General features: G+C 34.0%; 1 protein-coding gene across 2 annotated transcripts in view; it reads left to right on the top strand.

Annotated features, from left to right (window-relative positions):
- LRPPRC (leucine rich pentatricopeptide repeat containing) overlaps positions 1–14,817 on the top strand; it is an 87,265-nt gene that overhangs the window by 11,620 nt on the left and 60,828 nt on the right. For both annotated transcript variants that reach the window (XM_051783746.1, XM_051783748.1), the window contains exons 3-13: positions 1,186–1,308; positions 1,987–2,108; positions 2,199–2,257; positions 3,001–3,087; positions 3,569–3,695; positions 4,752–4,896; positions 5,652–5,794; positions 6,065–6,170; positions 6,253–6,360; positions 12,150–12,268; positions 12,882–12,975. In XM_051783746.1, the coding sequence (XP_051639706.1) occupies positions 1,186–1,308; positions 1,987–2,108; positions 2,199–2,257; positions 3,001–3,087; positions 3,569–3,695; positions 4,752–4,896; positions 5,652–5,794; positions 6,065–6,170; positions 6,253–6,360; positions 12,150–12,268; positions 12,882–12,975 (1,233 nt within the window). The remainder of the gene's footprint in view (positions 1–1,185; positions 1,309–1,986; positions 2,109–2,198; positions 2,258–3,000; positions 3,088–3,568; positions 3,696–4,751; positions 4,897–5,651; positions 5,795–6,064; positions 6,171–6,252; positions 6,361–12,149; positions 12,269–12,881; positions 12,976–14,817) is intronic.

Below are 14,817 nucleotides of genomic sequence, written 5' to 3' on the forward strand. Positions count from 1 at the left end.
TGATTTCCTTTGGCTTTTTAACAGTATTTAAAAATAGAAGCATAGAACCTCACAAGAGATTTAACTAGGATGCTGTTAGAATAAATGGCAAATATTTCCATATGAGAATTTAGTCCTTTTTTATGAACAATAATGAAACTAATTTAGCAGAAGTGTGGGAGGTTAGTGTTGATTTCTGCCTGTGTTTGTATTGTTCTTCCATTTCTAATTACAACTCAAAAAATGCCTGAAGAAGGTGCTTGCAGTGAATCTCTTGTCCTGCATCTTTCCATACGCATACTGCCAAACCTTTTCTGTCTTCTTTTGTCTTCAAGGTACTCAGTCACTAGTTGTAACACTGGCATTATGAAACTGGAGATGTGTTGGCATTTTCGTTGCAGGAAGTAATTGTATGCAGGGATTTAAAAGTTAGTCAAGTATGACTTGGTGATCATACTTTACAGTATGCTGCTTTCTAAAGAAACTCTCATTTTTATTAGAAATTGCTGAGTTTAGATGTAAAGATGTGATTAGAATAAAAATGTGTCTCCAGCTTATTGAGTAAACTGTGATAGATTCTGAGGTTCTGCCTAATTTGCCTCAGGAGCAGTAGTGAAGTCCAAGAAAGAGATGAGGTTATAGTTACTTTTTCAACATCTGGTACTAGTGCAGGAATCAGAAAAGGTGCATAATCTTGCATTTTCCTTCACTATTCTCTAGATGTAAATGATCTCATTTATTTTATATTGAGCATGGACAGAAGTGGAAATGGAGGTTTATATTTACTCCGACTACCAGTTTTGGAATAGTATTGAATTGGTCTGAAGTATTTTGACAGTTCAGAAATTTATGAGAAAGTTACACCCCTGTTAGGATGAAACGATCTAAGGATCTTGAGTTGGGAAATTGAAAGTACTAGGTAATCTGAGTTTAGGGCTTTGTGTTGTACTTTTTAAAATTTCTGCTCAGCTGAACTCATTATTGTACTAAATGACATGTTTTATCACAAATCTTTTTCTTGATAGTGCACAGTAGTGTCATTGTTTAATCATTTGGGTATCCTGTTCAGTAAAAACCTTCAGTCTGGAGAAAATTGCGTTCTGTAGAAAATGCTTAAATATTTCAGTAGGTCGGTCTCAAATCTTCTTTCTGATATTGAATGTATAGTTATTCATGAAGAAATTCGTGGTTTTGTTCCACTTGCAGGATCTCCAGGAAGTAACCAGACCCTGCTTTTGTTGCGAAGTTGTGGTGCTCTCTTACCAGAGGTGTCGTCACCTGAAAGAACAGAACTAGCCCATATGATATGGGACAAGATGAAAGAACTGGGTATGTTGGGTTTGTTAGTCCTGCTTGCAAGAACAGCAAGGACTTTTTCTGTAATAAAGACAATGTATTTTAATAGTGTTTAAATGTTAGGTTTTAACAAGTTAGGTTCTACTTATTACGGAATAAGCAGTAGATTTTATTATTCAGGTGAGTTTCTAATTCTGGGGGTTATACTGACATCTAGGGGTGTTAATAAAAAAATCTAAAGTTTTGGGTTTTTTTTTTGCAAGATGCTTAAATTGGACTTTTGCTTGATTTGCATTATTGTATTTTACTTTTCTGTTAGATGTTACCTTGATGATGGGCTGAGTATTCTTAGTGTTCCCACGTATTTTGTCAGATGATGTTTTTATTATAAACAAGTCATTTATCTATAGATAATGCATAGATGAACTGCTTTGTGATAGTTATGCTGAATCTGTGAAATAAATACAGATGTAGAGACTATGGGATGGCATGCACATGAGCATGGGCAGTGCTCTTGTTATGGTTTGTCCTTTTATAAACACGTGTGCTGTTAAATAGATGTCTGATATTTGAAAGGTGAATAAAAGGAAGCAGTCTGATAAGTTCATACAGAGTAAAATTGGCATGAAATTAATTACCTGAGAAAGCTAAAAAAACATGTTGAATTTAGAGAACCTACATTCACTGACTGTGGTTGAAACATTTCCTTAGGTGCTGTGTATGATACAAGCCATTACAATGCCTTACTTAAGGTCTACCTTCAGAATGAGCACAAATTTTCTCCGACAGAATTCTTGGCCAGAATGGAGGAAGCAAATGTGCAGCCCAATCGAGTAGGTACCCTTTTGTAATATCTTCATTCTTAATAGTAGTATCCACTTCTTTGTTGGAAATCATTAACTTCACCTTTTTGTTTTCTGTAGGTTACATACCAAAGGTTGATTGCTGCTTATTGCAATGAGGGTGACATTGAAGGAGCAAGGTATTCTTTTAGATTTATGTTTAAAGGGATTTCCACAAAATCTGTTTCTCATATTCCCTGCCAATAATGTTAAAACTAATTTCTGTGTAATTCATAGAAATTGAGCCAAGTGAAGAAGAGGTTTAAGTATATTTTAACCAAGTAATGAGGAGCAATTTCCTGTAGTCTGCTGAAATCTACGCAGAGCAAAATAAAAATGAGTGGTAGACCAGTGTGTTCAAGTTGTATTCACCTCGCTCAGAACTTGTTTTGTCATTTCTAAAGCCACCATGAAAAAGTATGAGGCTATGAAGGGTTACTCCCTTTGTAAGAAAATGGCTACTGGGAAAGGCATTTGAGAACAAAGTGGACTGAGGAGCAAACAGTAGTAATTCTGTCTATTGTTGTTACACAGGGGTTGCTGGACGTCTGTCTAACATTTTAATTTTAGCAAGGTTAAGTTGCAACAGTGTAATTCTGGGGTGTGAGAAATGAGTAAAAGGAAGATAAAAATACAGGCAAGATAAAAAAAGATACCCTTCTGTCTGCATATTTAAAAGTGGCAAATACAAATACATATTAAAAAAATTAAAATTACCTAATTATAAGCATATTGTGCAGCATCCCAAAATTTAATTGCTCACTAACATCAGGATTTGGGGTTTTTTAATGAGTTTTTTTTTAGTGGGTTTTTTTGTCCAGCAGAGCAGCAGTGTTTATCTTTTCAAAACAAAAATACCCATTGATTGTCTTATATTTTGCAGTAAGATTCTTGGATTTATGAAGAACAAAGATCTTCCAATCACTGAGGCAGTATTCAGTAGCCTTGTGAAAGGTCATGCAAGAGCAGGGTAATGTTTAATACCTTTTTTTCTTTCGATTACTTTAGCTTTACTAAAATATAGAGTGATACTGTACAGAAAAATTACATGCTGCAGAATAGGGTGATGGTTTTGAATAATAATATATAGAAGACTGTCTCTTTATACATTTTTGAAGCAAAACAGAGCTATTTAACAAAGTAGTTTTTTTTCTTGTGTCTGAAAATCTTGAATTTCAAGATAAATTACTGTACTTTTGTAGTGTTTGAAAAAAAATTGCTGCACTTAGTTCTGAACTTTATCATCTATTAAAGTTAAAAGAGTATTTTAAGTAATACAATAATTAAAAGACTTTCACTTTCACCTTTTGGGATTTGCTTAGTTAAAATAAGTTTCTCTAAGCTTGTTGCAGTCTTTGTTTCCAGTTCTAATTAATTAAATGGGTAAATGTGGAAGTTGCAATAAATATTTTGATTAAATATACTGAGGGTCTTTCTTTGAATTCTTCTAGAGATATGAAGAGTGCAGAAAACATCCTTTCAGTGATGAGGATGGCTGGTGTTGAACCAGGTGCAGATACCTATTTATCACTGCTGAATGTGTATGCTGAAAAGGGTGATGCTGATAGCATCAAAAAGGTATGGCAAGTTCAAGTTTAAATACAACTTGTTTGATCTTTTGTTCAGTATAGCTTTGGAATGCTTTCTATTCATGCAGGAGGAATAATAAAAAATTATTGCAGTAATTAACTATTTTTTTAATTGCATCTGAATAGCTGGTTAACTGAAAGCAAACTCATGATTTGTTTAAAATACTTGTCTTTTGATAGTGGTGCTTCATTCTGAGAAGATAGATTTGTCAGTGAATGATTTAAAATTTAGGGATTTTTTTAAAGGCAAATAGTGCATGTGAGGTATTTATGTGTTTATTTATGAAAATAAAAACTAAACCTCCGTTATTTTGTTTCCATTGAGCCATTCTTTGGCTGCCATTGAAGCCACAGGATCTTTCTGGTAAAAAATAATTTTTTTTGAGAGTTCATACCAACAACTTAGATATTAATAACATGAGGCCGCTTTGCAGTCCTTTATGTAACTGCAAGCTGATTTTTTCAAGTATTCTCTCTTACATTTTTTAAATCAAAGAAATATTGGGAAAAAATGAGAAAAGAAAATTGGTTTGATCTTAATTAGTAGTATCACGAGTTTAATAAGTAGTATCAGATGTAGAGGACCAAATCAAGGAAGAGGATGTGGGAAACATAATTTTGTTCTGTGAGTTAAAAATTAAACAAATCTTTATCAACCATCATTCTTTCAAAAAAGATTTGACTAGTTATTCTTCCCTTTACAAAGTAATTTCTTTTGAAAATCATCTCACAATGGGAATACCTATGCTGTTTTCATATATTATTAGATATTAGAGAGAAACTATCTATTATATCCCTTTTAGCTGTCCCTCTTTCTTTTTACAGTCTAAAGGTGTTTGGGACTCTCTCAGTACTTCTTGGGTGTTCTTTCTTTCTCTCTTTATGCCATGTTCTGCTTATCTAAACCTGTATTTTTAAAAAAAAAAGAAAAAACACAGCTTTTTGTTTGGTTGGTTTTTTTATTTAATTTTATTTTTGTTCTTAAATGTGTTCTGTTTGGAGTCACTTTGGAGTTGATTGAAGTTAAGTTTACTTTGGTTTACAGACTCTGGAAGAGGTTGAGAAGACTGAAGGGTACCTTATGGATAGAATTTTGATGCAGGTGATTTTTAGCCTTGCCAAAGCTGGATATCCACAGTACATCGAGGAGATTAAACAACGCATAAAATTTGAAAGGGAATTAATTCCAGGTATGTCCTTGGTTCCTGTAGCAGGCTGGAGGGGGAAAGCTGTTTTTGGGTTTTTTTTGTTCAAAAATAGGTAATTTTGCACTTTTCTCTTGAATACTGAGGCAAAAAAATATTTTTTCTGTTAGTTTGTGGATTCATTTGTGCTGTTTAAGATTACGTTTTATAAAATTTAAATATAAACCAGCATTAATCATTTAATTAATCATAAAAATTAATCTATGGATTTTTTTAAATTTCTAAAATTCATTAGGATTTTATAGGAAAGCAGCAAGTGTGGAGTCCTTTCTTCAACCACCACTGTTAAAATTCCTGTTGTGAGAGCCCTTTGTGACTGACACAAAAAAGGGATACTAAATACTGAATATAGTTTTTTATTACCTACATTGGAAATCACTTTTCTATCACAGTATGTGTGATCTGATTGATAACTGTTAATTATAGTTCATCCATTTTTTCTTTTTTTTTGACGTGTCTAGAAATGTGTTTCTCTTACTTAGTTTCTTTCTGTCATGCTGCAGTGGTGATACTTCTGTACTTTTCCTTATAGTCTTCTAATGAGAAAGGTGAATTTAATTAACAAATCCGAAGAATTCTGGAAAAGGTAGTCTCAAATTTGATTGTTTAATCATGTTTAAAAGTATGTTAATGGTACTTGCCAAACATTTGCTTTACTAGCTTTCACTAATTTTAGTAGTTTGATGAGAAATTGTTATGTGCGCTTTTTAAATTTTGTTGTTCTGTTTTTCAATTGCTAGATGCAATGAACCTGTGTTTGACTCTGATAACTCATGGCTTTGAAGATATAAGCTTCAGTATTTTGAAGTCTTTTAGTCATTTATCACGTGATAATATGGACCAGGGTAGCTTCTTCTTGCAACATTGTGTAAATAGAGATATGGTAAGCAGAATAGTAATACTTTTTTTTAATCTACTAATAACAGTGTATTTATTTAATTTAATGCAACTGCAAAGATTTTTTGCACAGTTCTTCAAGAGCAAAAGAATAATTTTATTATTTCATATCAACTTGCATAGTAAATTGATTTTTACGAAGGAATTACATTTGGCGTGTGCAATATCCATTTTCTAAACATTAGAAGAATCTGATGTTCTTAGCAATTTGAGAAATTGAAAAATATATGAAATAAATTTTTGAAATTCTTTGCAGCCTGTGAAAAAGCTGAAGCAATTCTGTAGTGAGTTAAAAGAAGCGAAAATGCACTCGGCACCATTACCATTTATTTTGCGTTGTGCTTTGGAGGCCAACAAATCAGGTACTCTGCTTATTTAGTTTATTTTACATATGCTTATGTAGACTACTTGGACACTGTTTAATTATTTTGTGAATGTTTTCAGCCTTGGCCATTGATGTGATGAAGATGATGAAAGCGGAAGGCTTGCCACTCAGACCTCACTATTCCTGGCCACTGCTAGTTCGGCATCAGAAAGAGAAGAATCTTAAAGGTGAGTTGTCTGATAAATGCTCCTGTAGCATTATTGCAAACCTAGTGCACAAATCTTTATTACAACACTTGCATGAGATTCATCAGACTCTTGAAATTAAACGAAGACTTTGCTGCACCTATCCTTGTTACAAACATTTTGTCCTTCAGAAAGACCTATTTTAAAACCTCTTTCTTAATCTTGATACAGTTCTACAAATTTCAAGTCTACCTTTGCACAGAAAGATGTGAGAGAGTGTTTAGTTATCTTTTTAACTCTTCACATTCTTTCTGCTTCCCACCAGTTCTTTTTGCTGCTTGTTACCTTTTAGAGTTTACTCTTGAAGAAACTGAAATCCAAGTGAAGAATTTAAAAGAAAGGTTAGTTTATAGTAGCTCTCTTGGACTGCAAACCCAGTCCATTTTTCAAGCCAGCTTCTTATTATCTGCCTGCTAAACCAAACATGAGCTTCGTTACAATCATAAAAACTGCAGGAGAAAACTTCCATCGCTGAATGTGTGAGCCTGACCTGACAGCATACTGATTGAAGGACAAAAATGCTCAATCTTTGGGATTCTTAAGTAGGTTTAAGCATTTAGCATACTTTCCCCTGTTACACATGGGGATGTCTACAGGATATGAATAAGAATTGAACAAATATTAAATTTTAGAGTACAGTATCTAATTCTTTGGTTTGCGTTATTGGTAATTCAGAAAGAATGGTATTGTAAAAAGATGCTTTTAACAGAAGTACTTCCCCCTTGGGGAAACAAAAAACTGTCTTTTTCATCTTATCTCACAGTATAATGTGCTTTAGAATGAGATGCAGAGTTGTTAGTGTGACACTGGGTGACAAACAAAATGCACAAACAAAAAAAAAGTGCTTTTAGCAGACTCTTCATATCGCAATTTTATCTTAAATATACAGTCACATTCCAGTTTGGAAGAAATGCTGAAACAAGTATTCCCTAATTGTTTCTGGCTATAAAAATGTCTCAAGTCTTTTTCAAAAAGCCTTTGTGAAAACAATATTCAGTTTTTATTAACTCCTTAGGCTCTGTTCCTGCTAGACTACTTCCCAGGTTTATATTCTCCCAGGTTTTCAAATCCTTGAAAGTTCTGTGATATTTTAAAAGTGTGGCAATGTCGTTTTAGTTGAGTCTTTTGTGACTTACTTGAAGTACAACGTTGCCAAAAATAAGTAAATTGAAATTGGTGTTATACTTCTCTGTGTGGATGCTGCCTACTGAAAAAATGTACTTTCTGTTACTCCATGGTAAATTTCAACTCACTAACACAATTCTAAAAGACATTGGAAGTGTTTTTAGATTTAAACTTAGCTCCCAAAATTGAAGCAATATGTGAGTGTCAAGAGAAACTTAGGTTTTCTATTTCTTTTAGTCTTTGTCAAGATCAGAAGTTGCCTTAATTTGGACTCCTAGTGTAGATATCAACTATGCTTTGGGTAGTAGTTCCTGCTGGAAGTCATGTAAGCAAATTGAGAAGAAAACTGATGAAGGAACCCTCAATTCTAGCATTTTTAGCCATTTTCTCTAGAGCCTTTTTTTTCTGTCTGCAAAGGCATTGCATACATATACTTCTGTTTAGCTGTAGGATAATACTGTGGATTTGCAAACTCATTTTTGTATCCTGGTGCTTAGTGTCCAAGTTTATAATGTCAAGTGGAAGCATTACTGCTTTGTGCATACCTACACAAGTGATTTTTCGATTTTTAAAATACATTAGGTAAGAACATATCGAGTCAATTGCTTCTGTAATGAAAGATCAGCATAACTCTTCTTGCTCAACAGTGAAACAAGTTGTCTTCTTTCCCATGTGGAAGCTTGCATTCAGTTTTTTAAAGTTAATAATAAAAAAAAGAATGAGATCCAATATCTAAAAATAGAAGCAATACACTTGAAGAAAAGTAAATAGGGAAAAAAGAAGGTATCCATCCTGAAATTGTGTCATAGAAATAATAGACCAAGCAATAATACTGCAGTGAGAACCTAAAGGTGACAGTACATAGTAAATTACAGAATGGTGCTTTCTAGCAGCAGTAATAGAGCTGAGTGAACAGAAGTATGGACACTGTATCACATCTCATACCACAAGTGAGGTAATAATTAATTTCTCAACAAAGTAGTAATGCCCAGCCTATTGTGTTTGATTTTGTGTCTTGCTATAGGTAAGGCTGGAAATGGAAAATAACTTTGAGGAAAAACTGTTAAAAATCTGATAGGATGTAGACAGTGGACTAAATAATCATTAAAGAACACAGAATATAAACAAAAACCTATTTAGAACTGCAGTGTACGAATGTCTGAATTGGTCACACATATAGTGTGACCCAAACAACTGTACAATCAGTAGCAATGTTTAATTACACGCTTCTCTAACGTTTGTTATAGAAAAACCTGACACTCAATATCAAGTGAAATTCTGCAATTTCTTTATTCTGGAATCATGTTTGAATGAAAGTTAGCAATGAAGCGGTGGTTAAGAGGAATGAAACTAAACAGGGCCATTTTTACATGAACCTTAGAGAACCTAACTACCCTAAACAGCAAACAGTTCTTTTCAGTCATTTTGCCAGGCAAATAATTTCAGGTGGGGCATTTCCTTTATTGTGCATCCATTATATAAGTTAAAAAATACTTATTTCCTTAGTATTTATTAGACATTTAGGAGTGGAAAGAGCTTGCAGGGTTTCAAACAACATGTGGTGAATGTGAAACTGTTACTGGCACTGAAGGTGATCTCGTATCAAGTTATGCACTAAGGAGGGCCTAGTGTAAATAAGCAGAAATATTTGACTTATGCTTGTTACTGAATATTTTATACCTCTCCTTCATCTTTGAATGATCATGTTATGTGTAAAGACAGTTTTTAAAAGTCAGTTGTGTATTTTACTTTTGGGTTCTACTAAACTATTGTTATATACAAACAGCACGGTTAGTGAATGGTAATTTACTTTGGAAAATAAGACTCTGCGTCCAGAGGGGAATAAGGATAGCAGTTGCTCAAAGTAACTGCTTGAAATACTGTTTTATAGACAGATTTTTCTGGCAAAGAACATTCTGAGTGCATCTGAAATTACCAGCACAGCAAAAGTGTATGAAATACTATGTTTTCCTGAATGTGACATAACTTTTCGAACTGGAGTTTTGTTTTTTTGTTTCTTTAGAAAAATGCTTAAAGCCAAATTTTACTACCCTTGCACATGTAGGACTGTACATAACTGCCTTAGAAATTCCTCCTGTTCTTATGGGACTGCTTTAGGGAGAAGGCATGACTTAACTGTGAAAAATTTAGGAAATGAAAGTTGGACTAAAATGCAAGCCTCACTTTTCAGTTTTGGAAACATTGTGACAATCTCATAACTTGTCTCCTATATTTGTTCTCCATTATACTGATTTGAGGTTGGAATCTGTTCTGTTGGGGTGTTTGAGTGCTTTAATTATTGACAAAAAGAAGAACAGAAGTTTGGCTGTGTTTGGTTCCCTATTTCTGTCTTTCTACCTATTCATTTATTTGATTCTGTATACTCAGCTCCTGTGTCCTTTCATGCATCAGCTCAAGATCTCAAAAAACCTGTTCTTGATCAAGCAGGAGAGTTGACTGTGGGTTTTAGTCATGTCCAGTCTTCTGGATCAGTAGTCTCTGAAGTGGGGTGTGCACGATAATCCATTGGGCTGTTAGCAGGCTGTTAATAAATAAATATTTTATCCTTTTTTTTATGTTCTAGTTTTGTGTATGTTTTATAATGCCCATAATATAGCAGTACAGTGGTACATGTGTATAATTTCTAAATCAATATGCACGTTTTTGGTGATGCTCTCAAAAACATTTGTGAGACCAGTGTTCTAGATGAACATGACTACACTTCTGTGTCTGTCTTTTCTAGTCTGTTCTTTGGCTTAAAGAGAGAGAAGAGGTTAGTGTATTTTCCAGCATGAGAAGCAAAGAATTTCTAAAAGTCCACACACAATGCTCAAATCCTTCTTCATGCATGCATTTGAGAATTTTATAGAATTTTAATTGAAATGAGAGTGCTTCGTTGCTTTGTATTGTGGAAGGTATTTATTTGAATTTAAAGTAGTTCTGCTCTCAGTGAGGTAGAAAATGCATGCAAAATTGTGTTGGTTTTCATTAATCTTCTGTCCCCTCAAAATCGTACATCAGCCATCTTAAAAAAAAAAAAGGCTGTCACACATACCTTCATTTTAAGTTTGCAATTAGTTTGGTTATGTGCATTATTGTTATGGTATTCCTCCTTAATCTGCTGCTCGCTGTTGTGCTGGTGTTCCATTCCTCATACATGCTCTTTCCTGTTCAGGAGCTGTGCTTTACTCTATCTACTAGGGAATGAGGATGCTTAACAAGTCTGTTTTCTATTCTTGGTCTGGATACATGTTTGAACTCAAACCTTCCTAGTTTACCACACCTTATTCTCTATGGGGTGTAGTTCTTGGTCTCCAAACTACTCTTTAGTGATACAGATACAGTTATTTTTGCAAAGGTTTGAGCATAAGAGGACTTGATGTATTTTTTGGGAAGTTGAAAACATGAAATAGAAACCAGCTGTCAACATTAGAAAGGTACCAAGAAGTACTGAGTGTAATTATTTCTTTATTCATATTTTTGCAGATTCTGGTCCAAAATCAGAGTTTTGTTTAAGGCAAACTTGAACAGATGATGCGACTTTAATCTAGTGTGACTTGCCTGCATGTATTTTCAAGTGCTCAAAGGGAATTCACATTTGATTATTTGCACCATAGTGCACTCCATAAAATATTCATGGAAGTGTCACTTTTCCATAGGTGGCACTCCAGGGCAAAGACAGGGACTTTGGACCTCTTTAAAGTAATAAGTATGAAATGCAAGTTGAAAAAAACATATGCTGTTTGGTACTGGTGTCCTGCAGCAACTGACAAATCATTTTTAGACCAGCAAAAAATGATTATACCTGTATTGGTTTTGACAGGGGTGCAGAGTTTGCTAACTAAGGTTACTGTAAGAAGTTTCTGCAAATCAGAAGAGTGTGAGCATTTAAAAAGAATGACACATACTCTAAAACCACACTCTAGTTGCTGGACTATTACTATTTGGTATCTGTTCTCTTCAAATACATATCTAGAGAAGTGATATACAGTCCAGTTGTGCAAAATGACCTGAACCCTGTAAAAGTTACGATGTAACTTCACCTGGGAGACTCCAGCCTTTTTCTGAATTTCCAGTTTGAAGTTGATGTGTTGATAGAGTAATCAACCTATTTGATTACAAACATGTTATTAATTTTAAACAAATCCAGAGACAAATCTTAAATGCTTGCCTTGCTAATCAGGGTTGGATATTGGGAACAAAGCTAAGAATATATGATGTATTGAAGAATGTGTTTGTATCTTGAATTTGATTGTGTACTTTACATCGTATTTCAGATTTGTTTTTTATGCACAGTATTATGGACATTTTGATATATAGCTCTAAAAGGTGTTTTGTGAACATGAATAACTCATATATTCACTGTGTTAGAAAACAACTTTGTATACTAGCAATTTCCAAACTGAACTTTCATGTTTTTTATAGTACAGCACTAAACAGGAAGTTTAGTAAATCTATTTTAAATTTCACAATTAAGAATTCTGTTAACATCTAAAATAAAAATGTAGGATTTTTCATGGCAATTTCAAGGAGGAAAATTGAGGAGACAGTTCCTTTTTTTTGTAAAGCAGCATTTATTTTTAAATGTTGATTCTTAAGTTTTCATTTTTCTGAAGTGCTTAACCTTACCAATTTTGCCTTCATAGGTGTCTTTGAGGTCCTCAAACTGATGCACGAGTTGGGTGTGGAACTTGATGCAGAAACATACACAGACTATGTTTTTAAAAATTTTGCTGATAGTGAAACTGCTCGTGCCCAACTGAAGGTGAGTTTACATTTAAAAATTGTAAAAGTGACTATTGCATGGCTTATTATTCTGTGTTCTCTGTGGAGGCTTTAGGTCACAGTAGCACTCTAAACATGAACCTGGTATGATGAAGCCTGGTCAGAATATTTACTTTTCAAACAGTTGTTGCACTGATTCGGTTTGTTTACCATGTCTTTCTCCTACTGCTTTTCTTTTTTTTCTTTAGAGCTAACCAAAATATTTTGCTCCAGACCTAGTAGCTTTCTGTTTCCTGAAGTGGAAAGCTAAATAAATGATAATGCCCTTTTTTTTAAACTGGGGATTGGAAGTATTACAATTGTTTCTGGTGGATGTTTTTTTTTTATTTGCTGAAGAATTGAGAATTGCAGACATAGTTTAAGTGTCCCAGTCTTTCTGCCTTTGATAACTTTGTCTCTTGCAGTTGATTTTAATACAAAATATTGATCAGTAGCAACTTATTTGGCCAGCCATGTAGACTTCTGTAGAGCACCTTCTCAACAGCTATCAGTACAAGAATGCCAATGTCCTTCGGGAAGAAAGCATTTAAAATGCAAAGTATGAAAACGTCTTATCTGTGTGAAGTTCCAATGATTGATTACTTTTTCTCTAGAAAAATGGCTGCCTATTTGAAGGTGTTGGACTCCATGTAGCAGAAATAAGATGTGAAGCAGCAAATGGAAGATTGGACAATGTTCTTTCTATATGTAAGTATTTCTCATGTTGCATGTTACTTTGTACTCAGCAGCAGTGTTGATTGGTTGTAGGCTAAGAGATTTACTTGCATTAGTATATGAGGTTTAAAGATACGTGGGAAATGAGCAAAGTTTCCCTCTATGATGACATGTCAGACCGTTTAAAACTACCACTTCTGAACAATGTATCGTGGTTAAAATCTTCTGTGGTATTGAACCTGACCACAAGACTTACCTGTAGGTTATTTGCAAATATCTTTGCTGTGCTTGTGATAGGAGCATCACACTCTTGTACTTGGAGAGGTTAAGGAAATGGTTTGTTTTGCACAATGACTGTCAAGTGGTCAGTGCTGGGATTGCATTTGTTTGCTGCATCAATTACAACAGAATGCTGGTCTAACGATATGGCTCTGAAGTACTACAGAATTATAATGAAAGAACCAGCTTTAAAGAACGGATTGGCACTGACACTAACCCAGGGGTGTTCTGCTGATCTGCTGGTCATGGAAGTTATTGTGTGTAAATGTGATTGGTTAATTAGGCGTTGAAGTTGTAGCAGCATGTTTAAGACTGTTGCGATTCTCAGTGCTTGCAAAAGTTAATTTATGTCATCAACTGAATGTGTGGCATGGGATAATTTACTTGGTTAAGTAGGAATATATGATTCACTTCAAAATTTAAATAATACAGTTTTTATTTGCCTTGTGTACTGAGATGTTAATAAAACATCTAAATTTGGGCTAAATTCTGATACAGAAGGATCTCTTTGTAAACAACAGTTTTATGTGTCAAGGATCAGGAAAAAGCTTAAGCAGTCTTTTGCTGCAGTTGACATGAACTGTTATATTTAACAAATATAGAAATAAGTAGTCTATACACCATGATTCTGCGAAGTCGTGTTGCAAATGAAAAAGTTGAGTAGTTACTAATGAGTGATTTAATTTTGATATTGGAGATTTATTGATTAGTGAATCTTTAACATTCACCTTACATTTTGCCACTATTTTTTTTAATTACAAACCAAAAAGCATAAACCCAACCGTTGACCATAAAAAAATTGAGCACCTAAAAATAACTTGGAATTTTATTTTAAAGGACAACTTTATTAAGAGCAATGAAATTTCTTCCGGAAGCTGAAATAGTTTGAGATTTGTTTTTTTTTTTTCCTGAAAAAGTAGACCCACCACTGCACACTCATTTTGGTTTACTGAAATAGTCAGGTTTTGATGTGTTCTAAGACAAATACCTGGTATAGGGTAAATATATATGATATCAAAAGTACAATACAGGCTACTGTGCTACTACTACATATAGTAGTGTGCATTCTGCCTTACTGTCATGAAGTTTGTATCACATAATATGTTGTTTAGCTATTGTCTGTGAGTTGAATTTAAATCTTGTAGTGGTATTTCTGTTTACAAAGACTAGGGTTAATAATTCATGAAGACGTATCAAATTTCTTTGAACTTGAGCTTTAAAGGAAGGTACTCCGTAAATAGTTTACCAAGCTGAAATGAATGCTAGTAAATCTAATTAGCACCTATGTGATGATAAGGCACAGATATTAAACAGCTGATTTTTTTGTTTTGTGTGGTTTGTTGTTTTTTGTTTTTTTTTTACTTCTCTCCTTTTGCAGTATTACAAAGAGGGAAAAATAGATGCAGCATGGAAAATAGTTTGAGATGGTCTCACCAGTGTAGTCAGAAGACGAAGGCTGGTTATTAATGCTGGCTGCTATCTAGGTGTATTGATTCAGCTTCTCATGCCCTATAATGTATAGATTTCTGCTACTGACAAGATGAAAACTGTGAAGCATCAGCTGAGGAATCTGGACGCATAAGGCAGCGTACATGA

This window comes from Manacus candei, unplaced genomic scaffold (genome assembly GCF_025592945.1).
Source record: "Manacus candei isolate 608988 ecotype Guabito, Panama unplaced genomic scaffold, ASM2559294v1 h1tg000017l, whole genome shotgun sequence".
Classification (NCBI taxonomy): domain Eukaryota; kingdom Metazoa; phylum Chordata; class Aves; order Passeriformes; family Pipridae; genus Manacus; species Manacus candei.